Source organism: Diospyros lotus, chromosome 9 (assembly GCF_014633365.1).
Source record: "Diospyros lotus cultivar Yz01 chromosome 9, ASM1463336v1, whole genome shotgun sequence".
Classification (NCBI taxonomy): Eukaryota; Viridiplantae; Streptophyta; class Magnoliopsida; order Ericales; family Ebenaceae; genus Diospyros; species Diospyros lotus.
In genome coordinates, this window is record NC_068346.1 from 29,642,184 (window position 1) to 29,666,063 (window position 23,880).

Here is a 23,880-nt window from a genome sequence, read left to right on the forward strand (position 1 = left end):
ATTAGTGCACTTGATTGACATAACTTGTGGAACTTTCAGGTGAAGTTAATTACCTTAGAACCTTTAGATCATTGAGTTAACCTCTTAGTTAATGTAGTTTTTAATCGGTTTTTCGAATAAAGCTAATCCTATATAATTTTAGTATTTAGTTAGTTTACTAGCTAATTTTTATAAAAATAATATTTTATTCATGAGTTTATTATTTGGGATGTTCTTTCTTGTCGGGGTTTTCGTCGCTTGGTCTTGTAATTTTCGGCATGAAAGATAAATCTGAATTTGATTTACAATAACTGTGTAGAGAGTAGATTCAAACTTGAGAACTCAAGTCGTCCACTATTCCTCACTGACCACTAGAACAACCCCAGGAGATCTCATGACTTTATTACTTGTTAACTATGTATATTGCACGTTTATGTGTGTTTACATATTCCACAACATCAAACACCTCAGTTTATAACCAAAATTGAGTATAATCAACCAATCAGAGACCATATTCTGGTTGTATGCCTATCATTAAGCCTCATCCAAGAGTTCTAGGGATGCCACGGTGACCGAAATGGCCATATGCATTGGCCGCTTCTCGATAATTTTAAATTTTAAAAATTATAATTTTGCCCTTATATTTATTTCACCAAGGCCTAAATAATTATTGTTATTATACTTAGACCCTTTCAACTTACAAAAATTTTATTTTGACCCTTAAAACTTTTTAATTTTCTTCCACGAGTTCCTAAGATATTTCAGGAATATCTGTAAATCAATCTCTAAGATATTTCATAAATATTTGCAAATTGATCTCTTAATCATTACTAACCTTATTTTTTCTTAATATTTATCCAAAACTTTATCTTTAAATTTTAATTTATTTTAGTATTCTAATCTTATCCACATATTTAATATTATATATATATATTTTCCGCACACACATATTTACATATGCATTAATTCATATAAAAAAAATGCACATATATATTTCTTTGAGAAAATTTGTTTTCAAAAATTCCAAATAATTTCTCGAAACTCAAAATTTCTCCCATTTTACACATTTTTCATAAAAAGTTAATTTTCTTAATGTTCCAAAATTTCTAAAATTTTGAAGCATTACAGTCCACCTCCTCAAAGAAATTTTGTTCTCCAAATTTTCTTAATCTTATACATATTTTTAACTTTAAATTTTTACTAATTCTAAGAAAATACCTTATTCTTCCTCTAATATCAAATAGTTGAAAATAATTTTTTCTTTTCCTATTCCAGGGTAGCTTCTCTCTAAAAAGCACTTTGACATAAGAATTTTTTTTTCTTGGTAGATTTGGTCCCCTTTCTCTATAATTTTAGCAAAATGGTCAATTGTTCCTTTTTTTTTTTTTTTAGCTTCTAAAATGGAACATCACTTTATTACCATAATCTTACCATTCCTTCTTGAAAACCATGTCATCTCATCCCAAAACTTGCATTCTAATTCTTTTACTTAACACTTTTGTAGGTGCCTTATTGTATCATCTCCCTAGTTTAGTGAGTTCTAGTTGCACATTCCCATGATTAATTGCTTTTGGTGACAAATCCGCGTGTGTTAACCATGTACTAATTAGTGACAACTTTTGGATTCATTTAATACCTATATGGTGATAAAGGGTTCAATTATGAATAATTTGTGTGACATAACATCTGTGGTAGAACTTCTAACAAATTGCTTGTGCGGTAGATCTCTTATGTCACGTAGTGATAATTAGTAGCATGAAAACATGTTATATTTCCTTGTATATTTTAATACATATCTATCTTAACCCTCATTAAGATGTTTATATCTTACGACGACATATTCAAACGTGTTATGTAGTTGAGTTATAGCAATCAAAGGCGAACAAGTGATGAAATCTCAATATGTGGCAACTATTGTCTAATTTTCACTATTTATTTCCTACATAAGGAAACTATGTACCATGAGAGGCATAAACATGTTAAATTTGTTATAGCCTTTCAAGATTTAAAGTACTTATCTGAAGTTGAGAATTTTGTTTTGTTTGGAAAAATAAGAAATTTTATTTAAGATAATTATTCACTAATTTTAGGTTTGATCCATGTCACAATTTGTGCTAAAACTCTTAATACTTTCCTTAAATTTATTATTTTATTTTCTTCAAGATACTATGTTAAGGGAGTGAAATAGGAATTTTGAAAAATCTTTTGGTAAAAATGTAGCCAAAAAAAAAAAAAAAATTGAATTCCCAAATTATAACATGCCTAAAATGGGGAGTTACAGTCTTTATTCATATATCTGAATTCCTTGGTTAAGACTTTTAAATATATTGGGCATTGTTGATTTTTGCCTTATTTCTATCGCCTAAGCAAATTTCACTCAAACATCTAAATAAACACTATTGCATTCTAGAAAAATTCAAACGTTTGAAGGGAAGCCTTCATATGTCCAAATAAATCTTGTAATAGGAGGGTTTCTAGAAAGGTTCTAATATTTGAAGGGTAACGTTCATACATTTTTAAAATTTGTTTGGGTATTTTGGTCAAGTTCAAACTTCTAAGACTTTTATTTAGAATTCCAAAGCTTTTATTCAAATTTATGAAATTTTTATTCAAACTTCTAAACATCTTCTTTAGATCAATGGACAATGCTTACCAGTCATATTCAAATGTTTGAAATTACTTTTTTCATCGTCTATATAACATTAGAAATTTCTTATAGTATTTCTATCTTAGAAGTAGATAAATGTAACATTTTATCTTATTCGTTCTTTATTTAATATTTGAAAAATGGTTTTGTTATTAACAAAATTGGTTTTGTAAAAATTAAAATACAATACTACTCTATTATCAAATGTAAAATTCAAGAAGTAATGGTATTTACTATTTATGTTGAGTAAAATCCATGGATAACCCCTAAGGTTTGGTTAAATTGCACCCTCAACTCTATACTTTTAAAAGTGGCACCAACCTTCCTTGAGATTAATAGAATAAATTAAATGACTATTTTGTCCTTGTATTTAAGATACTTTTTCTTTCTTTTACTCTCCACTTTTTTCATGTCGCCGATGCTTAGCGAAATGTTACCCAGCATGAACTATTAATGATTGAGATGAAATCTTATTATTACATATTGGCAATAAAAAAAATTCCCATTATTTGTCATTGGTGATGGTGAAGAACCCTTATCACATGTATTGGCAATAGTGAAGATCCTTATCGCCATCCATTATATCTTTTTCTTTCTCACATACATATACATGCATTTAGTGACCCATTGTCAACTATATTTCTATCTTTCTCTGTGTTAACCTATTGTTGACAATTTCTTTTTTATTATCAAATCCATTGTAACTAGTTTTTCTTTTTATCTCTTTATTTCTCTCTTTCTCTCTATATATATCATTTAAACCTAGACCTGATCTAGGTTTCTAGATCAAGTTTCAATTCTTCCATAAAAACTAGAAAATCATGGGTTCCAATCCAGAACCTATCACTGGAGCTAAGTTAATGCCATTTGTGAAAATGTAAAAGTGGTCGATGCAATTTAGAAAATCTCTAGAGTCATATGTGAAATTTACCTATTTATGTTAGGATAAATTTCTAAAACCACCCATAAAGTTTGCTTAAATTGCATTGATCTCTTTTGTATTTTTAAAAATAATATCGACCTCTCTCACCCTTAAAGAGTACCTCAATTTGACAATGTCACCTTAAAAGAGTACCTTAATTTGACAATATCACCTTTATATTTAAATTATTTTTATCCTTTTCTCTTTCATCTTTACTATCTCTTTCTTTCTCATTTCTATTATATCTTTTTCTTTTTTTCTATTTTCTTTACTATTTTTGCTATTCTTGATTGTACCTTTCATCGTTAGGTGATGTCATTTCTTTTATTTTTTTATCTTTCACCATTACTTGCCACACTTAATTGCCATCGTCGACGAGCTTCTAATTGAGTAAAAGAAACAAAATGAAAAGGTTTGCGTTCATCTTCATCATCAGCGTCAACGTTTCGTGGTCATTCTTGATCGTCAATATAGAAAGTCTCTCTTTTTTTTTTTTTTTTGCACTTTGGCTTCGTCTAAATCCATTGATCTAGGTTCAAAAAGGAATCCAAATTCATTCTCTCTCTTCGACTCATTAATAATATGTGAGTCATTACAATTATGCTATCGTGTAATTTTTTTTAATTTTTATTTTTTTATGATTTTAGAAGAGAATAAAGAAGGGGAGGGTATTTTAGAAATCTTTATAAAATTAACTATTATTAGTTGAAAATAAGGGACAAATATAAATAATCACTTCTTGAAATTTAACCCTTACGGTGCCGATACGTTTTTGATAAGGAATTAGCCACGAGGTTAAAACGCTGACTCGGACATTGAGACTATATAAACCGGAAAACCTGATAGGCACCAAAACCGAATCGTTTCCATCCTTCGTTTTATTGTCCAGAAGCATAAGGGAAGAGAGAGAGAGAGAGAGGAGTGAAACCCTATAATGGATAGCAAATCCGGCCAAAAAGCCAGAGCCGAACACGAGAGGGATAGAGATTCAACCGATGAATACAAAGATTCGAGTAGAGATCGAGAGCACAAGCACCGTAGCAGCAAACAGAAATCCAAGAACGGCGCCGACGAGGATCGCCGCCGCCACCATCACCACCACGACTCTGGTGAGAAGCACCGGTCCAAGCACGAGAAGCACCGACACCGCGGAGGGGATGACCATCGCAAATCGAGGGAGTACTCTGAGGACCGCGAGAGATCGGTCGAGCCGAGGAGCCAGAGGGAAGGTAGCAGAGAAAGGGTTCACGGTCATGGCGAGAAGCGCGAGAGATCGCACGAGCCGAGGACTGACAGAGAGGGTAGCAGAGAGAGGTGTCGCGATCATCGCGACAAGCGCGAGAAGTCTAACGAGAGAGAAGGCAGCAGAGATAGGTTTTTGAGAGAGGATTCTGTGGAGAGGCGGCATTATAAGAGGAAAGATAGAGGAGAGTGTGAGGATCTGTTTGAAGGGAGTGAGAAGAGAGCTAGATTTTCCAACGAGGTCAAGGATGAGAGGAAGGATAGGAAGGAAAGGAGGCAGTTGGAAGATCGAGTTGTTGAGGACGGCGATGATAAGGAATTGAACGGAGGAGAGAAAGGAGAGCGGAGAGAAAGGAGGAGATTCGAGGATGGAGTAAAGGAAAGTGAGGCAAACGAGGCTAAGGAGAGTCGTAGAGAAGAGAAGAGGGGGAGGAGGAAATTTGAGGATCGCGTGAAGAAGGAAGAGATGGATATCGATGAGGAAAGTAAACAGAGGGCTTTTGACGAAGGTCTTTTGGAGAAAGAACCCAAAGATGAGCGATATGATGACAATAGTAATGCCAATGCAACAAATGGGGATGGTTCAACTGATAAAGTAAGTTTCTGTGCCACCTCTATGTTTCTCCTATTGCTGCATTTACTTGAGATGGCTTATATTAGTAGTAATGAGGAGAGTGCTCTACATGTTAATATTATGATCAGAACTAGAAGATGCGAACTGGTAATGAACTCTTGAATTATCTGACTTAAGGGAAATATCGTGGCATGATAATTGGTCATAATATCATTTCAGGCGTATAAACACATCCAGCTAGCTGGATGATTTGTATAATCTACATCTTTGTGGCCCCATTTGGTCATTTGGCTGATTTGCAAACTTGGTGTCTGACAAATTGGTTTTGCCCCATTTCTTTTTTCTTTTTTGACAGGGATTCTGACAGTCAGACTGAAATATGATTATTTATGTTAAGTTTTTGATTTTTCTTCTTTGGGCCTCAAATAACTAAAAATCTAAGAATTCACATAGTAAGGGTGATGGCTCTCTGTTTTGCGAGAATTGGGAGAGGTTTTTGTATGTAGCCTTACCCCGGCATTGCGGAGAGACTATTTCATCCCCTTTATATAGCTTCTGTTTGCAATTTAACCCCAGTGATTTTCTCATGAAAGAAAAGGAAAAAACATGACCAACAGATCTCAAAACAAAAGTAATTGCATGAATAATGTTCACTTGACTTGGGGAAAAATTGTCTTCCTCAGTGTTATTAAAGGCACGCCTAGGCACACTTTGGTAGTCTAGAATGCTTCCAAGTGGGTGCATACTAGCAAGGTGCACCTAGGACCAAGGCGCCTTGGGCTTGGGCGCGTCTGGACTGTGTTAATTGCTTTTTAGGGTTTTTATTTTACTGTTTATTACTTTATTTAATTTTTTACTATTTAGGATTTATATTTATTGCTTCAACTACAACAAATTTGATAATGAGTAAAAAGGCTCTACTTCAAATGCTCCAATTGAATTTCAACTTGATGAAGATGGAGATGGAGATGATGTTGAAGAAGAGGATATTAGAGATGATGCTTCTAATGATGAAAATATGGAAATGTTTGTTCTTAATGATGAGGATGATTTTTAGATTATTTAAAATGCATAATTAGTTAATGTTAATTAAGATTTAAGACCTATAAGTTGTTTAAGATTTAATTTAACTTGGTTTAAAGACTTTTAAATTGCATTTTTCGGCATTTTTATTGTTCTTTTCATTGATATATGTTGAATTTTTTAAATTTTCTTGATAACATGCTTGTGAATATGTTTTTCGGAGTTAGTACTTATTTTATACCTTATTCTTCAACGAGCATATATATTTTTCATTTTTTTTAGGTTAGCATGCACCAAGTTCCATTAGGTGCGCGCCTCGCCTTGCGCCTTACTCGTTAGTGTCACGACCCTAGGGATGAATCAGTAAATGGTAGTTAATAACTACTTGTATGTGTTGTTAGTTGCTAACTAGATGGGGGTTAAGACTTAAATGGTTAGGGAATTAGCTTACTATTTTGGCTGTTATGTTAGTTAGCTGTTATATTGTTGGAATGTTGTTATGATTGTTGGAGTCTCTATAAGAGACCTACAACAGTATGAGAAAGGGGATTGGAGAATAATTCAAAAGTCTTTCTCTCATTTCTCTCTTCTCTTTCATTCCCTCTCATTCATCTCTTTTTCCCTCCCTCATTCTATCTATCTTCTTACATTCATTTCTTTCTCAGAATTCAATCGGAATTCCCTCAATTGTCCAGCCCATAATCTAAGGGCTTGACAGTTAGGCTCCAACACCCTTGTTAGGACTTGAGGGTATTATTGAATTTTTTTGTAATAAAAGTAGCCACATGGCTACTTGCATGTAAGTAGTTGTAGACACGCCTCACAATTATGATCATATTCCGTGGGAGGGGCCTATATAAGGCCATGTATTGGAGGATGGGAGTTATGGGGTTTGAATGATAATCTCTTTCCCTCTTAATTCATTCTCTCTCTCTCTCTTTCTCTTCCTTTTCCCTCCAAATTTCTCCCTCTCTCCTTCTAATTCACGGTAACTTCAAGTCTCTTCTCGGAGACTTGACAATTGGTATTAGAGCCGGTCATCCTCGGCTGTGGTTCCGGGACCAGGAGTTAGTACATTTGGTTGGATTGAGGCGAAGCGATCGGAGATATGGATGGCGGAAGGAACTCAATTGAAACAACTGGAGAATTGCATGGAAGTGATGGAGTACAAGATGACTCAAACGCAGGAAGTAGTGACACAGAGCAAAGAAGAGATCAGGGCGATCCAAGATGAATTAAGGGAGGATATGGCATCATCCTAAGGAGTCCAAAGGGAATTGAGGGAGACGCTATATCAGTTGGGGCTGCAGATAGGCATTGTGGTCAACATGTTGTCCGCTCTCCCTCAATTTTGGCTGTCGCCGGAATTTCTTCCTCGGTCAATTTTGGAAGCTTGTATGGCAGGAGCGGGAATTCTTCCTCGACCTCAAGGAGTGGCCAAAATGGGGAATTCATCATACAAGGAACCTACAGGGCTGGTAGGGGAATTCAATTCTCCTCGATCTCATCAAGGTTTTATGTCGAGATTGGAGATCCCTTTATTCAAAGGATTCAAGCCTAGGTGATGGATCTGGAGGTGTGAGAGGTTCTTTCAATTTTACCAAATCACTGAGAATCAACGAATCAACCTTGCCATAGCCTATCTAAATGATATTGCTATGCTTGGTTTCAAGGGTGATATAGATCAAGGGGAATGGATGCTAGATGGATCGATTTTGTGGAGGAGCCATGCATATGCTTTGGGGAACGAACTATGGTGGATGTGATAGAGGAGTTTATTAAACTCAAACAGGAAAGATCAATGACCGAATACTAAGAGAGGTTGGAGGAGTTAGGAGCATTGATGTAGAATGCTCAACCAACCCTCACTGACTATTACTTTGTATCTAGCTTCATTAGTGGCCTCAAGGATGAGTTGAGGTCCATGGTAAAAATAATGACGTTGACGACGGTTAGGCAGGCCGCAAAAAAGGCGAAGTTGCAAGAATTGATGCTAGAAGCGATATTCAAAAGGAATAGGGTGGTTGCTAAGCCAGCGTTAGTCCCCAATTTTCATGCAAGAGGGAATAATAGGGCATTAGTATTGGGAGGGCCATCTGGGGGTCCTAAGGTTAACCCTTTACCTCCCCGGTCTACAACTATGGAGTAGAGGCGACTTATGGGGTTGTGTTTTAAATATGGGGAGAAGTATAATGCAGGGCATCAGTGTAGGAGATAGTTCTTGAACATGGAAAGGGTGGAGGAGCATAAGGCTGATGGATTGGAAGAGGAGGACGAGGAGAAGCAAGAGGTTGTTGGACCCATTATGGAAGAAGAAACATAGCATGAGGGAGGAGAAGTTTCCTTCCATGCTTTGAAAGGGGGGCCTATTGGCCAAATCATAAAGGTGCAAGGGCAGGTGGGACAAAAGAGGCTGTTGGTATTGATCGATAGTGACAGCACCCATAGTTTTTTGAATGAAGCTATTGCCATGGAATTAAAGTGCAGATTAACGGCTACAACTCCCCTCTCGATGATAGTGGCTAATGGGAGTAAGATAGATGTACAACCACAAGAAGTGTGAGGGTTTTTGTTAGGAGATGCAAGGGCATGCATTCCAAGCTGACCTGAGGGTTTTGGAATTGGGTGGTTGTGACATAGTGTTAGGAGTGTACTGGATGAAGACTGTTAGCCCTCTCACTTTTGGCTTCAACAAACTGGAAGTCATGGTGGAAAAGGGAAATTCCAAGCTCATTCTTAAAGGAATCTTGGAGCAAGGAAAATGCAAGTGGATAAGGGGAGAAAAACTACAGAGATGGATGAAGAGTAAAGGGGAGTTAGATAGCCCAGATGTATTCAATCCACGCATTGGAGTGGCATGAACCAGAGGGCAGGGATACAGAAGGGGATCTTCTATGGAGAGGAAGCTTGGCACTGCTCCAATCCACCACTCAGGTATCACTTCCGAATAGCTTAACTTTATTGTTAAAAGAATTTCAGGATCTCTTTGCTGAACCTCTTACCCTGCCTCCCCAAAGGACCTTAGACCATTCTATATTCCTTAAACCCCACTATGACCCAGTGAACTTGAGAGCCTATAGATACTCTCCCATACAAAAGCTGAGATTGAAAAACAAATGGCTAGCATGCTCTCTTCAACCATCATATGCCTTAGTCAAAGCCCTTTTATATCTCCTATTTTACTCGTGAAAAAGAAAGATGGGACTTGGAGATTCTGTGTTGACTACCGTCAACTCAACTCCAATACCATCATAAACAAATTCCCTATACCTCTCATTGATGACCTTTTATATGAGTTACATTGGGCCAAAATCTTTTCTAAATTGGACCTAAGATCCGAATATCATCAAATTCGGATGTCACCCCCTGATATACCTAAGACAGCATTTCGTACTCATCAAGGGCTATACGAGTTTGTGGTGATGCCTTTTGAGCTCATCAATGCCCCAACAACCTTTCAAGCCTTGATGAACCAAGTATTTCAGCCTTACCTAAGGAAATTCATTCTAGTTTTCTTCGATGATATCCTTGTATATAGCCAATACTTTGACCAACATTTAACTCACCTAAGAACAACATTTGAGGTCTTGAATTTTAACAAACTGTATGTTAAGCTATCCAAGTGTACATTTGCTCAAAAGGAGGTGGAGTATTTAGGCCACATTATTTCAGGGGAGGGGGTGAGGACCGACTCTCAAAAGGTCGCAGCTATGGTTGAGTGGCCTAGGCCACAGTTGGTAAGGGAGTTCCTTGGTTTGACTAGTTACTATTGGAAGTTTGTGCAGAATTATGGGCTCATCAGTAAGCCCCTTATAGAGCTCCTCAAGAAAAATAGCTTCTAGTAGAACCCTCGGGCTAAGGTTGCTTTTCTAACCCTTGAGAAGGCCATGACAGAGGCCCCTGTTCTAACCCTTCTAGATTTCTCCAAAACATTTGTGGTGGAGGTAGACGCAAGTGACAAAGGGATAGGGGTTGTGCTAATGCAGGAGGGTAGGCCCCTTGCCTACATCAGTCAGGTCCTAGCTCCCAGGCATTTGGCCTTGAGTGTGTATGATAAGGAGCTGTTGGCACTACCTTGAGGCTAGCCTTTTTATAATTCAAGGTAGCCCTTTTATAATTAAAACTGAGCACGGGAGTTTGCATTTTTTATCTCAGCAAAAATTGCACACCCAACTGCAGAGGAAAGGGGTCTTAAAGCTGATGGGGTTGGACTACTCCATTGAGTATCGAAGAGGAAATGAAAATGTGGTGCCAGATGCTTTATCAAGGAAGGAGGGGATTGGACAATGCCAAGCAATTTCTACGGTAGTCCTAGAATGTATAAAGTGGCTAGAAGTTATGAGCAAACACCATGGTTCAGAGACTTAATGAGCAAGACTGGCAGTGCAACCATTGGAAACCTCAGAGTACACCCTTACTAATGGGTTGGTGTGGTTCAAGGGAAGAGTGGTGGTTGGTGATGATGAAGCATTGAGGAAGAGGATCCTAACTACCTTACATGAGTCACCAGTGGGAGGCCACTTTGGTGTTAGGGCAACCTACCATAATGTGACACTTATTTTTTTGGCCAGGTTAGAGAAAAGTAGTTAACTTTGTCTTGTCGTGTTCAATTTGTCAGAGGTGTAAGCATGAGAATGTAGCCTACCCGGGGCTTCTACAACCTCTGGAAATTCCAAAACGGGCATGGGAGGGAGTATTTATGGACTTTGTTGAGGATTTGCCAAAATCTGAAGGGCGGGATGTGGTTATGGTAGTGGTGGATAGGCTGACCAAGTTTGCACACTTTCTCAGCCTGACTCATCCTTTTACAATGCAAGGGGTAGCAAGGATGTTTATGGACTCGGTGGTGAGGCTCCATGGGGTGCCAAAGTAAATTGTCTCTGATAGGGACAAGATTTTCACAAGTACTTTTTGGAAGGAGTTGGTTAAAGGCTTGGGAGTTGGATTACACATGTCTACAACCTACCACCCCCAAACAGATGGCCAAACTGAGAGAGTCAGCCAATGCTTGGAGAGCTACTTGAGGTGCACGTGTGACACTAAACCTAAAAGTTGGCATAAATGGCTGTTGTTGAGTTGTATATAGAGATCACACTTGTGTGTGTATTATAGATTTAGGGTTAGCCTTATGTCATGCTTATGTCATGGCTTATGTCATAACATATGAATGATTTTGTATAAATAGGTGTACATTCTATTAGTTAAGATAAGCAAAAATTTCCAATCTCTTTAAGTTTTACATGGTATCAGAGCTGCCATAGAAACCTTAGTTGTCCCCTCCATCTCCGGTGTTGCTTCTATTGCTGCTTCCCACTATGTTATCCCTCCAACGGTGCCTTCTTTCCCGCTGTGTAATCCTTCCAGCGGAGCCTTTCTTCTCAACCTGCTTTGCCACCACCATCTCCTCGCTCTCTCAGTTCTTCAAGCGGCCAATCATTGCTGTTACCATCTCTCGCTGGTCTAGATCCGTCGCTTTTGCAACGATAACATCGAACTCCTTCGCCATTCGCTGTTGCCACATCCGTAACAGCCTTTGCCAGATCTGTTGCCACGCGTCATCGCTGCCAGATTTGCTTCCACATCTCTGCGCAGTTGCCAACGCTGCTGTTCTTCTGGATTCGATGCCAGTGATTTCAGATCCACTGTCACAACCCTCCTGTCGTCGTCACTGGCACCACCGTTACAACTCACGACCATCGCCGTCACCATTTAGATTGCCCAACTCACCCAGGTCTCGCTGCCGCTACTGTTGTCGCTTGAGTCGCTGATGATCGTCGTTGCCTACCATGCCGTCTCTAGTTGCCATCGCTAGATCTACGCTGCCTCTAGCATATTGGGCCGTCTATCGTCTGATTTTCTTCTCCTTCTGCGCTGATTCGTCCTCTTCTTGGTCGACGACTTCAGATCTGTCACCACCAGTCATCGCTTTCATTGCTTAGATCTTCGGCCACTGCACCTCCTCCAGATCTGACCGCTTGTCTCTAAATTTTAGATCTGCCAACAGGTGCGATTATTTCAATTTGGCCTTGCAATTTAGATCTAGATCTAACCCAACATATCGGATCTGTTTAGCCTAGATCTGATAGATCCATTTTAGATCTATTTAGCTTAGATCTGACCCAACAAACCAGGTCTATTTAGCCTATATTTGACAAATCCATTTTAGATTTGTTTAACCTAGATCCGATAGATTTGCCATTAAACATGTTTGGACTCCGTAAATCCAGTTCCTTCTCCAGTATCTTGTCTCCCTCTCCAGTCATAGCTATTGAAAAGTTAATGGGTAGTCTAAATTATCTCTGTTGTTCTCTAAGGTTGTTGAATTGTGGTGTATAGGTCAAGGTTTAGATGATCATCTGACTACTAAGTCTGAGGATGTAACCACAAACAAAATTGCGTGGGTGAAAGCTGATGCTTTGTTATGTAGCCTTCTGTGGCAATTAATTGCATGGTGTTAGGCAAAGGCTTTCTATATCAACTATACCACCTGATGTGAGTTGTGGAGTCAGGCAAAGGCTCTCTATATAAATGACATCCAATGCTTGTATTTAGTGGTATCTAATCTAATTAATTTGAGACAACATGGTATGACTCTTCTTGATTTCCTTGGTCGGATGGCTTCACTTAAGGTTGAGTATAACTCTCTTCTTCCTGTTGGTAAGACTATTACAAAAGATCTTGCTCAGAGAGATAAGTTCTTCATGGTATGTACCCTTGCTGCCATTGGTCCCGAACTTGCTCTGGTTCGTGACCAGATCCTTGCCAGCCCCAACGTCCCTACAATGGATGAAGTATATTCTTGTCTTCTTTGGGTTTCCTCTGTTCCTGCAATGCTTATCTCTTTCACTAGTGATAATTCAGTTATGGTTTCGTAGATTCTGAATTGTGGAGAACAGGGAGGGGGTCGTGGTAGTAATCGGCGCAACTGCCTCAAGTGTGACTTATGTCACAAGTTGGGGCATACTAAGGAACAATGTTATAATTTGCATGGTCGCCCTCCTCGTGCGAATGTTGCTTCTGTTAATAGTTCTCGATCTGAATCTTCTGCTAGACATCCATTGAACTCCTTACTTCTCATTGGGGACGACTATGACAAGTATCTCAAGTATAAGACATCCCTCCCATTGTCCTTTTAATCTTGTATCTGTCAGTCAACTTACATGTGCCTTTAATTGTTCTATCATCTTTAATAACAATTTTGTTACTATTCAGGATCGCGGTACGGGACAGATGCTTGGCTTCGAATGTGAGTTGCAGGGTCTTTATCACCTGATCCTTCCTAAATCTCCTATTGCATGCTCAGTGAGTGAGTCTTTTGCTCTTCTCCACAATTGTTTGGGGAATCTTAGTTTGGCCAAGTTTTAGAAGATGATTCCTAGTCTGCCTACATTGTCAACCTTTCATTGTGAGTCTTGTTAACTTGGAAAACAGACTAGAACTTTTTTTTCAAAACGTGTTAATAATCGAGCTATGTCCTCATTTACTTAGTTCATTATGATGTTTGGGGTCCTAGTCGTGTTGTGTCTGTCTTAGGTTTTCAATATTTTGTCACGTTCATTGACAATTATTCTTGATGCACTTAGTTATATTTAATGAAAAATCGTTCTGAGTTATTTTCAACGTTTGAATCCTTTTGTCGTGATGTCAAAATGCAATTTCATATATCTGTTCAAGTATTGCGCAGTAACAATGCCCCCTGAATATTTTTCTACCCCCTTCACTACCTTTGTCTTCTTAGGGGATCTTACATCAGTCGTCATGTGCTTACACACCACAACAGAATGGGGTTGCTGAGCGTAAAAATAGACATTTGATTGAAATTGCTCGCACTCTCATTTTACACCATAATATTCCCTTTCGTTTTTGGGTTGATGCTGTCATTAGTGCTTGCTATCTCATTAATAGGACGCCTTCCTTTGTTCTTCAGGACAAAGTTTCTCACTTTCTCCTGTTTCTTGATCAACCATTATATGTTCTTCCTCCTTGTGTCTTTAGTTGTACTTCCTCCCTGTGTCTTTAGTTGTACGTGCTTTGTTCATAACATGTCTCTAGGTCGGGATAAATTGTCTATTCGGTCCATCAAATGCATTTTTCTTGGTTATTCTCGACTTCAAAAGGGTTATGTGTTACTCTCTTGCCACCCGACGCCTTTTTTTATCTGTTGATGTTACATTTTTTGAGTCATCCCTTTTCTACGCTTCCCCTCCTTCTGGGTGCCATCCCATTTTCGAGGCCATCCCTATTCCATATAGTCCTCATGTTCCTCGTTTCCCTCCTCATCTATCCCATTACAGGTCTATCATTAGCGCTCTCTGCCTCAGTCACATGATGGTCTTGTTGATGTCTCTGCGCAACCTCTCGCTTCTTCTATTACACTAGCGACTCCTACTGCCTCACCTTCCACTGTAACATCTCCACCTACTGCAACTCTACCTCTTGAGGATTAATTTCCCATTGCCCTTTGGAAAGGTACTCGTTCTACACGCAATCCTCATCCAATTTATAATTTTCTTAGTTATCACCATTTGTCTTCTCCTTATAGTGCTTTTCTTTCTTCCCTATCATTTGTTTTCGTTCTCAAAACTGTTAATGAGGAACTTTTTGATCCGGGGTGGCAACAAGCAATGGTAGAAGAGATGATCGCTTTACATTCCAATGGTACTTGGGATTTGGTTCCATTACCCCCAAGTAAATCTCTCATTGGATGTTGATGGATCTATATTGTCAAAGTTGGTCCTGATGGGCACATTGATCGGCTTAAGGCCCGTTTGGTAGCAAAAGGGTTCACCCAAGTGTATAATCTTAACTATGGTGATACCTTTTCCCCTGTGGCTAAAATGTCTTTAGTGCGTTTGTTTATCTCTATAATCGCTTTGCGCCACTGGTGGTTGTATCAACTGGACATTAAGAATGCCTTCTTACATGGTGAGCTTCAGGAAGAGATTTATATGGAGCAACCTCCTGGGTTTGTTGCTCAGGGGGGAGTCTGGTTTGATTTATAAACTCCGACGCTCACTATATGGGTTAAAACAGTCTTTGTGAGCTTGGCTTGGTTGCTTAAGTACTATTATTCAAAAGGTTGGTATGACTCGCAGTGAGTCTGATCATTCAATTTTCTACAAACATACATCACAGGGAAACTGTATATGCTTGATTGTCTATGTGGATGGTATTGTCATTACAAGTGATAATCATGATGGGATTGCTCAACTGAAGAGACATCTTTTCCATCATTTCTAGACCAAGGAGTTGGGGTTGCTTAAGTACTTTCTTGGCGTAGGAGTTGCCCAGTCTAGCTCTAGTATAGTCATCTCTCTGCAAAAGTATGCATACATTCTGGAAGAAACTGAGATACTTGATTGTAAACCTATACTCTCCTATGGATCATAATGTAAAGTTTTTACAAGGACAAGGGCAGCCTCTTGCAGATCCTGGGAAATATCAGAGGTTGATTGGAAAACTTAATTATCTAACTATCACTCGTCCTGACATTTCTTTCTCTATCAGTGTTGTCAGTCAGTTTCTGCAGTCTTCTTGTGATAGCCACTGGAATGCAGCAATTTAGATTCTCAAGTATATTAAGGGAGCTCTAGGGAAAGGACTATTGTATGAGGACAGAGGTCAAACTCAGGTAATCGAATATTCATATGTTGATTGGGTTGGTTCTCCATATGATAGACGATCTACTTTAGGATACTGTGTTTTGGTTTGATGGAACCTAGTATCTTAGAAAAGCAAAAAGCAATATATTGCTAGGTCAAGTGCAGAAGTAGAATATCGTACTATAGCCTTGGCAACGTGTGAACTTATCTGGTTAAAACAATTGTTTCAGGAACTCAAGTTTGGAGAAATATCATAGATGAGATTAATTTGCGATAATCAAGTTGCGTTACATATTGCCTCCAATCCAGTCTTTCATGAGAGGACCAAACACATTAAGATAGATTGACACTTTATTCGAGAAAAGATTTTATCTGGTTGTATTATCATAGTTTTTGTCAATTCAAATGATCAATTAGCACATGTCTTTACTAAATCCCCCTCGAATTGGGTATATATGTAACAAACTTGGTGCATATGATATAAATGCGCTAGTTTGAGGGGGAGTGTTGAGTTGTATATAGAGAACACTTGTGTGTGTATTCTAGACTTAGGGTTAGCTTTATATCATGCTTATGTCATGACATATGAATGATTTTGTATAAATAGGTGTACATTCTATTAGTCAAGATATGTAACAATTTTCAATCTCTCTAAGTTTTACCGCTGTCTTTAGCCTAGTGGTGGTACAATTCAAGCCACCACGATGTCATTAACAAGAGCCCTTTCGAAGTAGTATTTGGTTACAAGCCTTCTCCGATTCCAATCCTATCTAATGCCACAACAACCATGGCCACGGTGGAACAGCCTCTCTAGTAGAGGCAGGAAGTTCTGAGGATACTCAAGAAGGAACTAAGCATAGCTCAAAACTGCATGAAGCAGAACACTGATCGGAGAAGGAGTGGTTGGTCCTTTGACGTGGGGGATCGGGTCTTCTTGAGGTTGAAAAGGTTCTTACAACAACCTTTTACAACCATATTAGCATCTAAACTAAGCCCCAAATACTCCAGGCCCTGTGAGGTGGAGTCAAAGGTGAGGAAGGTGGCCTACAAACTGAGATTGCCCGAAGGAGTCAACGTTCACCCGGTGTTCCTCGTGTCTCTCTTGAAGAAGTCCATTGAGCCCCATGCTACTATCAGCTCAGACCTACCCCAGGTGAATGTAGAGGAAGAAGGAATAGTGGAACCTCAAGCTATTCTAGATAGAAGGGTGATATATCAGAGCTCGGTGCCCTTTACCCAAGTGCTAGTTAGATGGACATAGGAGGACCCCAACCACACAACATGGGAGTACTTGCTTGAGTTACTCAATCAGATCCCATGAGCTACAGGATTCCTTTAGATTCTTGGGGACAAGAATTGTTTCTAGGGGTGGGGAAATGTAATACCACAAGAGCTTAGAAAAATGTAGTATATATCAAGGATAAGTAAGGAAGGAAACATACACCAATTGGATACCTTTTGGGATGAATGTAGGTAAAGAACTCTTGGGTTAAGCGTTCTTGAGATGGGGAAGCTCAAGGATTGGCGACCCCCTAGGTAGTTCGCGTAGACTCATTAGGGTAAGTTGTTTCGGTCCTTCTTATCGCTCGATGCGGGATGTTACATGTGGTATCAAAGCTGACCCTTGGTGAAGGCGATTCGATGAGGGCGAGGAGTGGCGCTGGGGCTCAAGGGCCTATACAATGAGCGGCTTCTGGCAGGCTTTTAGGATGGAAGCCTCCAAAGGGGAGAAGATCTGGACCAGTTGTAAGGTCGCATGACGAGAACGTCATGTGCTCAAGGGGAGAGAATATAATACCCCAAGAGCCCAGAGAAATGTAGTATATATCAAGGATAAGTAAGAAAGGAAACAAACACCAGCTGAATACCTTTTGGGCTGAATGTAGGTAAAGAACTCCCGGTTAAGCATTCTTGAGTTAGGGAAGTTCAATGATGGGTGACTCCCTAGAAAGTTCACGTAGGGCCATTAAGATAAGTTGTTTCGGTCCTTTGCTTTCTATTGCTCGATGCGAGATGTTACAAGAAATGTTAGGACCCGAGGATATTATTGAAATTTTTTGTAATGCAAGTAGCCACATGGCCACTTGCATGTAAGTAGTTGTAGACGCGTGTCATGGTTATGATCATATTCCGTGGGAGGGGCTTATATAAGGCCATGTATTGGAGGATGGGAGTTATGGGGTTTGAATGATAATCTTTTTCCCTCTTAATTCATTCTCTTTCTCTCTCCCTCTCTCTCTCTCTTCCTTTTCCCTCCTGACGCAGCTAGAAGTAAAGGTTTCAAGCAAAAACATTAGGGAAACAACGAGAACTTATTCCACCAGCAACTTAGGGTAAACTCATAAGTTTATGGAAAAGAAAACTGTCTTTCAAACAAGAGAAAAGTGTTTAAATACTTCCTAGCATCGGCAACCCTAAACACAATTGAAAAAAAACCCTAAAACAGAAAAGACTAAAATAGACATCAGCTGTAATTATAAAATTAAATCAATTAAAACAGAAACTAATGGAAGCTAATGATGGTTCTGCCCCTCATGGTCACGCCTCCCTTTCTCGTCCCTAGGGTGTTGCTTCTTTTGGTCCAATTCTTCTTCTGTTTGTTTCGTTAGTCGTCCTATATCACCTCCAAATTCTTATCTCTCTCTCTCTCTCTCTCCTTCTAATTCACTGTAACTTCAAGTCTCTTCCCGGAGACTTGACAACCCTTTTGCGTCTTAGTGTGCCTTGGGCCTTTAATAACAATGGTCTTCCTAATTTGCAACAGCTCCAACGATAAGAGAATGCCAAGTTTGTCTTCTCCCTGTCAGGAGGTGGTGATGGCTCTTCATTTCTCCGACATGTATTGCTAGGATCAATCTTGCATATGTGAAATGAAGTAAATTTTATGTAAACAGGACACATGATGCTATGGTGTAATTCCTATATAAGATAACAAGAAGTATTCTTTTATCTGTCATTTCAGTCTCCTCTATAGGATGTAGAAAGTCTGAAAATCCATCCAGAGAGAAGTCACCTTAGATACTTGTTTTAAGTATGATATTTATGAATTCTTCCTATTCCTTTTCTTAAACTTATTTTCTTTTTTTATTCATCGAGAATTATTTGAAAGAAAATTTTGAAGTTTAGCTGAATTGAATGTTGATGGCAGAAAACTATTGAAGGGAATTTTCAAGTTCTGGTGGTTAATTGATAAAATTGAAAGCTCTAAAAAAATTTGAAATTCAGATCAAAATTTTGCATTTTTTTGGCATTACCTTAATAATTAATATATTCAAATTTTGGCTATCTACATTATCACTCTCAGATTCTTTTGCCTCCCATTGTGCGTTCATTTCTGATAAGTAATAAAGCATGTGGGATATGTTTTTAATCCTTGTGCCCAAAACAGATGTCAAATCCGTTAATTCTTATCAATGTTTGGAGAAGAAGTTCAGATTGGATAATCAACATAAATAGTTGGCTTTTCACATTTATAAAAACTCATTTTATCATATATTTGTTTGATTTCTATCTGGTCACAAAATAATGTAATGTTATAACAGAATATTATGCAATACAAGTGAGATTTTCTTTGTATTATGTGGTGTACCTGGCATGAGAGGAACTCAAAAGCTTTTCATGGAGTTGCGTTTTATTTTTATAGCTTGAAAGGGTCCATTTTCACAGCTGTGCATTGGTTGAGAGGGGACTGTTCCTTTTTCCTCCTGTGACGAGTCTTTATGCAGTTCATAGATGATTTTCTGATTTTCAACTGTATATCGACAAATCACAGATGATTTCTTTTGTATCAGATTTGCCTCCTTTTTGGCATTTCTTTTTATATTGTGTTACACACACACACACACACACATATATATATAAATTACATATTATATTCCATTATAATTTTTTTATGCGCTCTTACCAACACCTTTTGGCGAAGTTTTTGGAGGGGACTGATGCTTTGACACAACCTGATACTCGTATTGGAGTCTTGTATATAGTTTTTAAGTTTACATTGTTGGCTAGGACTGGTAATTCATGAATTATTTTATTATAATTAAATTTGGTGGTATAAAACCATATAATAGTCATAGACGAAGGGCGCGCCCAGTGCACAGGGCTCTCCAAGTTGCAAGAGTAGGGGGAGGATCGTTTTTGTATTCAGTCCTACTCTTGCTTTGCGAAGAGGCTGTTTTTACTACTCAAACTCATGACATTCCAGTCACAAATGAGTAATCCAACTGTTGCTACCAAGGGTTGCCCTCAATTGAATATTTATAGATACATTTTTTCAATTTTTCCAGTGGTTTGATACTTCACTTCTGTCCTTAAAGTGGATTTGTGTTTTGTCATCTGTATGTTGATATGAACACTATTTCTTGCAGGTTGATGCTTTGGGTCTGGCAAATGGGGCCTTTAAGACTCTACCTGAGACATCATTGGCCCCTATCCTTTCCCCTCCTACCAAGGTATCTTCAATTTCTACCGCAAATGAAAATAAGGGAGTTAATATTACCGGATCTCATGAGGTTACTGAAAAATCTAGTACAGATGGGGCAGCTTCAGCTGGCAAAAGTGGAAATCTTTCTCTTGATGCTTTAGCAAAAGCCAAGAGAGCTTTACAAATGCAAAAGGAGTTGGCAGAGAAGTTGAAGAAACTTCCATTGGTAGGTTGTCAATCAGGAAACTAATAACCTCTTTTATGTTTTCTAATTATTTCTTATTTGTATTTGGACTATTTTGCTAATTGTCTGTTTAATTTTTTCTCATTATGGAATTGATGGAATGCTCTAATGTTGCTTTCTAGTCAAATAAAGGGGCTACCTTAGATGGTACCCCACAAGTGGCATCAAGGGAAGTTATCAAGGCCCCATCATCTAGTTCTGGATTACTTCCTACACCTGTGAGTACGTCTATTTTCCCTGCTGCTCCTGCAGCTTCTATCAATCCTGCTGCAAGTGCCCTGGCTCAGCAAGCTGGCCTCACAGCTCCCAATCTTGAAGCTGTAAAACGTGCACAAGAGCTTGCTGCCAAGATGGGATTTCGGCAAGATCCACAGTTTGCTCCTCTTATAAACATGTTCCCAGGACAGTTGCCACCAGAGGTTACCTACCAACCCAAGCCTGCTAAGGCCCCTGTTCTTCGTTTGGATGCACTAGGTAGAGAAATAGATGAGCATGGAAATGTGGTGAACACCACTAAAGTAACCAACCTGAGCACTCTGAAGGTCTGTAACTTATTTATATCCCTCCCACTAGTCTTTTTGTCCTAACCGAGTCCTACTGTTGGTTCTTGCCTCTAATATTGAAATGAACTTGCAGGTGAACATTAACAAACAAAAGAAAGACGCATTCCAAATTCTTAAACCTGAATTGGATGTGGATCCAGAAACAAATCCTCATTTTGATGCCAGAATGGGTATTAATTCAAAAAAGCTCTTGAGACCTAAGAGGACTAATTTTCAGTTTGTAGAGGAAGGTAAATGGTCGAAAGAGGCAGAGATCATTAAACTGAAGGTATTTAATGTGAATTGTTTTTATTCTTACATTATCTCTGAATTATTTGGTTTTGATTTTTTATGCTATTAATGCCAGAGTCAATTTGGAGAAGCACAAGCCAAAGAGCTAAAGGCAAAGCAAGCGCAGCTGGCTAAGGCAAAGGCAGAACCTGATATAAATCCAAACCTAATAGAGGTATCACAGAGAGTTATCACGAAAGAAAAGCCAAAAGAACCAATTCCTGAAATTGAGTGGTGGTAAGTCTTTTTGCCCAGGATGGTGTTAATTGAAATGGTGAAAGGGTCTCTGATTTGGCTATATTTGTTTTACCTCTTCTGCCCCTTGTCTTTTCCTAGCACTGATGTTCACTGATAAAATTTGAGACTGGAAGCTGAAAATTTGGATCTATGAGTTGTCTTGTTCAAAACAATTTATTTGTAGCAGTGGTTGAAAAAAATATTTAATGGCTTCAATTCTATATATGATTGACAAAGGAATGACTATGGATAGAGATGGCTCTAAATTATTTAATGGCTTCAATTCCATGTATGATTGGCAAAGAATACTCCATATATGATTGACAAAGGATACGACTATGGATAGAGATGGCGGAGAGCAAGAATTTGTGTAGCCTGTCCCATTTAGTAAGATAAAAGGCTTGTGATTGTTGTTATTGTAATTATATACACACTTGATGATTGATACCGGCTGCTGGTTTGTGTTTCTTGATCATTATGTTAATGTACTTGTATCTTGATGTTGGTTGCCATTGGTGTTTGCTACTGCTATATGGTAATAATGCTTTGCTAATTCAGTTTACTTAATTTGTTAGGGATCAACCTCTTTTACAATTGGCTGGTTATGGTGATATCATTGATGGTAACGTAACTGAAGATAAACTGAGGATGGAGAAGATCACTATTTATGTGGAGCATCCACGTCCAATTGAGCCCCCTGCTGAACCAGTTCCTCCGCCTCCTCAACCCCTGAAACTAACCAAGAAGGAGCAGAAGAAACTCCGTACACAACGGCGTCTGGCTAGGGAAAAGGATAGGCAGGAGATGATTAGACAAGGCCTGATAGAACCACCTAAACCAAAAGTTAAAATGAGCAATCTCATGAAGGTTCTTGGCTCAGAAGCAACTCAAGATCCCACAAGGCTTGAAATGGAAATCAAGAGTGCTGCTGCTGAGCGTGAGCAAGCGCACATTGACCGGAATATTGCACGCAAACTGACTCCTGATGAACGACGTGAGAAGAAAGAGAGGAAGCTTTTTGATGATCCAAACACAATGGAGACTATAGTTTCAGTATACAAGATCAATGACCTTTCACATCCACAGACTCGCTTCAAGGTTGATGTTAATGCACAGGAGAACCGGTTGGCTGGATGTGCTGTTATTTCAGATGGTATGAGCATTGTGGTTGTTGAAGGTGGTAGCAAGTCTATTAAGAGGTACGGAAAGCTTATGCTTAGGCGTATAGACTGGGCTTCTGCCGTGAAAAATGAGGAGGAAGATAGGGATGAAGACGAGGACAAACCTGTGAACAAGTGTGTGTTGGTGTGGCAGGGGAGTGTTGCTAAACCCAGCTTCAATAGGTTTTCTGTCCATGAGTGCAGGACTGAAGCTGCTGCTCATAAAGTCTTTTACGATGCTGGGGTCGGTCACTATTGGGATCTGGCTGTTAACTTCTCAGAGGGTGAAATGTAATGGAGGGTGGTGCCTGCACTGGTGGAAGTAAAATCTCAGAGCTGGCTGGCGGGCTGGATTTGCTTCGCTTCTTCCCATTTGCATTTTGGTTACTGGTTCGTTCTTCTTCTTCTTCTTCTTCTATTATGTGGTAAGTGCATGCTTTAAGATGTAGTGTTACATTTTACAAAAATGAAAGTCCCATAAATGTTGCTGAGTTTCCTAGTGAGAGAGTCCTAATTGATGATATGATTGTATCTCGAGATAGATTTATATGTATAATGCCCATTTTATGGAACCTTTACATCAGAAGACCGTATCCGGAATTTGCATCAGTTTCTGCAATATTTTCAACTCTCTTGAGTCGTATACCATGTGTGTGTGCTGGCCTCCTTTACATAGATCATGCTTCTTCTGTTTGTGTTAACATGCTGCTTTGATTTGCATTCCCCGCAGAGAAATCTGGCTTCTTTTTCATGTTATTGGAGTAGCTTTGTTGTGCACAAGGGGAGGGTTGTTTTTATAGGTAAGGCACTGATGTGTCATAAGTCAAGCCTCTTCAATAAGAGTGAAGGCCTAAAAAGGTCCAAAAAAGAAGCTTAAAAGTCCACGGAGAGGAAAATACCTCAAAACCCAAGAAACTTCTCAAATTGTACAGAGTCCCCCAGAGACTATCAACAATTCCTTAAGATTTGCAGGAGACTGTCTCGGAAACTATTG

At 38.9% G+C, this 23,880-nt stretch overlaps 1 protein-coding gene across 3 annotated transcripts in view; it reads left to right on the forward strand.

Moving 5' to 3' along the window:
• LOC127809659 (protein RDM16) overlaps window positions 1-23,515 on the forward strand; it is a 44,702-nt gene extending 21,187 nt beyond the window's left edge. The window contains exons 1-6 of one of the 3 annotated variants that reach the window (XM_052348636.1): window positions 4,397-5,385; window positions 20,357-20,638; window positions 20,779-21,198; window positions 21,293-21,487; window positions 21,566-21,726; window positions 22,302-23,515. In XM_052348636.1, the coding sequence (XP_052204596.1) occupies window positions 4,483-5,385; window positions 20,357-20,638; window positions 20,779-21,198; window positions 21,293-21,487; window positions 21,566-21,726; window positions 22,302-23,181 (2,841 nt within the window). In that variant the 5' untranslated portion in view covers window positions 4,397-4,482 and the 3' untranslated portion in view covers window positions 23,182-23,515. Of the gene's footprint in view, window positions 1-4,396; window positions 5,386-20,356; window positions 20,639-20,778; window positions 21,199-21,292; window positions 21,488-21,565; window positions 21,727-22,301 lie in introns of those variants that run through there. The other 2 variants (XM_052348638.1, XM_052348637.1) reach the window with 2 other exon arrangements.
• The last annotated feature ends 365 nt before the right edge of the window (window positions 23,516-23,880 follow it).